The following is a 5,272-nucleotide window of genomic DNA, read 5'->3' as shown; positions in this document are numbered from 1 at the left end:
ATTTATAAAGAAATGTGTGGTGCAGAGAATAGCTATGTGCTATTAGCGCATTGATTGTTATTCGGTGTGGTGTAATAGACACTGTGTTTGTTTCATGCTAGAGGTAGGCTTACATAGTCGTAGTGTTATGTACCGAGTCAGTGGTTTGCGGCTTAGCATTTCATACTTCAATGAGTGACTCCTTTGTTGTTTATCCCTCTTTCTTTTCCTTTTCAGGTGAGATTAACGGACATGAATATTTGTTACCGGATTAGTGCTTTTGGGTATTTATTTGTTTCTTTAGACTTTCGGTTTTATGCTTTATCGAGATTTTGAGATTTATTCTACTATTTGAATTTAATGCTATTTATTGGATTTATTGAGATGCGGAATAATAAATGAAGATTTCAGAATTATTTATTATTATTATTTACTATTATATATTATTTTATATTGGAAAGTACAGGTGTTACACGATCTTTCTCTTCTTCTCTTCTCGATGTGTTGGTCATGAGATGTATAATCGAGCCAACGGAGGCCTCGAAACCTTTTTCATTATCATCAAGAGTCTTATTATTACGTGACACAACCCAGACTTCCTCCTCCTCTGTTTCTTCACTCTTTACGACAAGTCTACTGAGAAATTGCTTGAACCAGTTAACGGAGTCTTTGGGATACCGTTCGAGATTATTGTCGTAATCAACATAGTACAGACCGAATCTAGTATTGTATCCATGCTCCCACTCAAAATTGTCTAGCAAAGACCATGCGTAATATCCTTTGACGTCACATCCATCCTCCCTGTTGTAACAATAAGAATCATATTTAAATCATGTATAAACTTGTTAATAAAAGGCCAATTTAATATACACAAATTTTTGTTTCGAAGCCAATCGGACACGTTTTAAATAACTAGACTGGTATTTTACATTATAGCCTTTTGGAGTTGTTGGAGATGGTCCTCATGGTACTTTATCCTAAAAGTGTCATTGAGAATCTCCTCTCGTGATTTTGTACCGTCGTCGTAGTCATTAATTCCTAGAAAAAATTTATTGCAAACAAAAGTTAAGTACCTGAAATTTCTTTATTGTTTATTAAGAAGAAATATATTATCTAAACAAAATACTCACCGTTCTCTTTTATGTAGACTGTAGGGTTATTGTATCTATCTTTGATGTAGTTTAGAACTTTTCGTAAACCTTCTGGTACTGAGTAGAGTATGCCTCGATCTTCCTGCGTAACAAAAGAAAGAACATTAATATTCTTAGAATCCTAGTCCATATGTAAAATTTTAACGCGCTTTATTTAACAGTTTACAAAGTACGTACCTCTGGTCCTATTTGGTGATTACTGTGATTTGTTACTGTTAATTAACATAGACGTAAACTATCAGTTTACGAATTTTTGGTTTTCACTAAAAATATCATCATTGGATATCAAAAGTAAGCTTTCTTACCTCTCCATTCTAGCTGTTGATCAGTGTTGAATCGAGGTCGTGCAGGGTCAACGTAAGGAAGATGAGCAATGTAGCGTCCAGTATAATAGTTTAGTCCAATAAAATCCGATGAGTTTTTTAACATTTTGGATTGTTCTGCAGTGAAAGATGGTAATCTATTTCCGAGTTGTTTCTTCAGTATTTCTGGATAATCTCCGTGGATAACTGGATCTAAGTGCCTAAAATACATATTGAATAAAATAATAAATAAATATCTTATGATTACTAACATTGACTGTTTTGCATTTGATGTAAACTCTATAACAACTTACCAATCTAGTTCAATGGCAAGAGCTCTTTTAACAGCTTCGTTATCTTCAGGAGAAGTAGAGTAAGGCTCAAACCACAACGGTGATAACACTATCCCAATCTGACCGTCTTGTGAAGTCTGTTATATACAATCATTTTTTATTGGTTTAGAAAAGTTACAAAAATAAATGAGAATATATATTACCAGATAAAAGCTTCTGTATATGCACCTTGTTACATTTTCGGAACTCTTGTACAGCTGCGGCATGAGCAAGAAGAAGGTGATGTGATGCAATGTAAGGCTCGGTAGCGGAGTCACCGGCTTGGCACTGACTATTCACCCATTTCGAGCAACGCCCAACTGCTTTGTTGCCAGTATCGTAACCCGCAACAGTTATAATGTAAGGCTCATTTATAGTTGTCCACATCCTAACTCTGTCTCCAAATTCTTCAAAACATACTCTTGAAAAATCTCGAAAATCTTCTCTGTTTAAGGGAATTAAATTTACATATCAGTAGACTAAACACTAAATATAGTTAATAGAAAAAATGATTGTTGGCTACGTGAAGTATTGGTCATCATATGGCTAACCATGCAAACTAAACTAATGTATACCTAGCTACACGAAGTATATGTTATGCATGACAACATCCTTCAACTTAATGATGTTATGTAGTTAACATCACAAGTTTAATTTCATTCATCTCAAAACTGATGTGGATGACAAAAACCGTTTAAATACCACATCTTATCAATTAAAATATAACCAATATGACCGTAATTTATCTAAAATTAGATTTAATACCACGTTTTAAAAGCGTAAGAATATTTTTAACAAAATTTAATTTACAAAATCAATATGTCTTAATATTTTTTGATTAGTAGTGTTTTACCTTTTTATTTTAGTGAATTTGAAAACTATATAATTATATTATTTTGTTCCTATTAAATTTGAAAGTTATATAAGATTATTTTTTAAATTATTTTAATCTGTTTTATTATTAAAATTTAATATAGTTCTATAATTCATTTGATTAATTATGTGATATATACTTGTCTGATAATTGTTTTATGATAAAATTTATTTGATGTCTATTTATATATTGACTCTTAAATTTTTATTTTTAATACAAAATTAATTAAATTAATGAATTATTTTATTTATATTTTCATAAACAAAAATTTCATTCACTTAAACTTAGTAAAACAGTAATATTAGATTTGTATTATTAGATTACATTTATTCTTAAAAGTATATTATTAATAACTATATACACAAGATAATATTTGGTTTAAGTTGACATCAAATACTTATCAAATAATATTAAAAATATTTATTTTGTAAATTAAATTTTGTTAAAAAAATTCTTACGCTTTTAAAACGCGGTGCGGTTTAAAATCTAATTTTACATAAATTACAGTCAGATTGATAATATTTTAATTAATGAAACGAGATATTTAAACGGTCTATGTCACCTACATCAGTTTTTGGATGAATGAAAATAAACTCGTGATGTTAATTACATAATATCATTAAGTTGAGGGATGTTGTCATGCATAACATATACTTCGTATAGCTAGGTATACATTAGTTTAGTTTGCATGGTTAACCAGGTGATGACTAATACTTCACGTAGCTAGCGATCATTTTTCCTAGTTAATAAGATATGTTTAGGAGTATTTTGTTACGTTCGCTTACATCATTTGAGGGCTTAGAAAACCACCATACTCATCCTCGAGAGCTTGAGGATGATCCCAATGATAGAGAGACATAGAAGGTTGAATGCCTGCACATATATGTTTGTTCAACGGACCAGATAATACAAGATAGTATAAACGTATATAATATACTTAATGTTCATTAGCAATAAGCTAAGTATATTATATACGGGTTTGATTAAATTGATTAGTCAACTTACCATTAGCAATAAGCTCGTCAATGAGAGCATTGTAGAATTTTACGCCTTCTTTGTTTACTCCATCCTTTACCTTCCCACCTTAAAAGTAATACCAAAAATTAAGAATCCACCAAAATATTCTCAAAATATTAATTGTAATAAAAATAATGTATATTTACTTACTGGGTATTAATCTAGCCCATGAAATCGAAAATCTGAAAGCGTCCATATCTAGCTCTTTCATCAACTTGATATCATTCTGGTTCATAATATTTTTGTTCATTTAAATATTTAGCAACGTAAGATGATCGGTCCAAAATATAATTTAAACACACACAAAAACATCATCGACAATACAAACCTTATAACGATGGTAAAAATCGACCGCCACGTCTCCATTCTGCATATTGGTTCTTTCTGCATTTCGAAATTTTACAAATCATTATACATCTATATCTTTAGTCATATATATGCATATTTATAATATTAAATATATTTAAGCAATATAAGCAACTAATAGTATTAGAGACCTGGAAAAGTGTGGCTGAAGTAATCCCATATACTTGGCGATTTTCCACCTTCACTTGTTGCACCTTCGTACTACAGAATGTACATTTGGACCAGCTTAAACACATTAACAGCATATATAATATTCTTAAACTAAAATCCAATATTTGCAGGCTATATGCCTCTACCTATTACAGGTCCTGTACCAATTCTTTATTTATAGTCATTGTGACACTACAAATGCGAATAATAAATCAACGGCATCGTCCTAATTGCAACACATATATAAGATGTATGGCTTATCTTGCTTTTAAATTTGATTCCTATTGAATGTTAGATTCCACATCAAAGGAATAATACATACAAGTTCGTACGATTCTTCGATTTCACATTATTTACCAAAACTTAAATTAAGTCCGTAACTAATTACATTATCATAATTAAAATTAATGGAATTTTTTCATATGTTACCAACTGAAATATCACCTGAAAAGCAGATGCAGCAGTTCCAAAAACAAAGTTATCAGGAAAACTACGACGATCGAGTCCTCGAGATTCAGGAGGAAGAGAAGTAATCTTCTTAGACAACCATAAGATTATCAAAAGGGGGATAACAAATTTCACCTTCATTTTATTTGGTTCTTATATTTTGGAATAGTAAAAAGTAATGTACTTCTTGAAAGCTGATGAAATTTGTGGATGTTGCAAACATGGCCGTTTCTCTTCTTATATATAGAGTCTCGTAACGTTGGTCTACGTGGAAAGGAATATATATTCTTATAGTTATATATTTATGATTTTTTATACATATCTCATATGGTTTATTTTGTGGCACTGATTTTGTTACTCACTTACCCCAAGGGAATTGGAGTTTTAGTGATCGAAATTTGAAACATCCTTTTAATTCTTTCGATTATTTCCGGATTTCATCAGTAAATTTTGTAATGCGCTTATCAATAAAATCCAATACAGTTCAACAAGATGAAAGAAGATCATCTCATGCAAAAAAACAAATTACATAATTTTAATTTTTTACTTATCAAAATATTTTTTTTACAAAATTTATAAGTTATTTTTAAGATCAACTATACCAGACGATTTTTCTGGATACCCTCAGAAAACTAAGAAAATTTTCTGGATTAT

At 30.4% G+C, this 5,272-nt stretch overlaps 1 protein-coding gene across 1 annotated transcript; it reads right to left on the bottom strand.

Moving 5' to 3' along the window:
• Nucleotides 1–835: 835 nt before the first annotated feature.
• Nucleotides 836–4,759, bottom strand: LOC108852376 (beta-glucosidase 28). Its single transcript, XM_018625872.2, has 12 exons — nucleotides 4,616–4,759; nucleotides 4,153–4,222; nucleotides 3,984–4,039; nucleotides 3,806–3,881; nucleotides 3,644–3,721; nucleotides 3,424–3,511; nucleotides 1,954–2,209; nucleotides 1,747–1,862; nucleotides 1,436–1,653; nucleotides 1,308–1,342; nucleotides 1,110–1,212; nucleotides 836–1,017 (listed from the first exon to the last, which is right to left on the bottom strand). Exons 1-12 carry the CDS (start codon nucleotides 4,757–4,759, stop codon nucleotides 905–907), a joined length of 1,353 nt encoding a protein of 450 aa, XP_018481374.1. The 3' UTR covers nucleotides 836–904.
• Between the last annotated feature and the right edge of the window lie 513 nt (nucleotides 4,760–5,272).

The sequence above is a fragment of the Raphanus sativus genome, chromosome 4 (assembly GCF_000801105.2).
Source record: "Raphanus sativus cultivar WK10039 chromosome 4, ASM80110v3, whole genome shotgun sequence".
Lineage (NCBI taxonomy): Eukaryota > Viridiplantae > Streptophyta > Magnoliopsida > Brassicales > Brassicaceae > Raphanus > Raphanus sativus.
The sequence above is the reverse complement of the archived record's forward strand: the minus strand, read 5'-3'. Positions and strand labels throughout refer to the sequence as shown.

Coding starts and splice junctions, on each gene's coding strand:
- LOC108852376 (XM_018625872.2), bottom strand. CDS start 4,759: ATGAAGGTGAAATTTGTTATCCCCCTTTTGATAATCTTATGGTTGTCT. Junction 3,882..3,983: donor ATTTTTACCATCGTTATAAG/GTTTGTATTGTC, acceptor ATTATGAACCAG/AATGATATCAAGTTGATGAA. Junction 3,512..3,643: donor TGACGAGCTTATTGCTAATG/GTAAGTTGACTA, acceptor ATATATGTGCAG/GCATTCAACCTTCTATGTCT.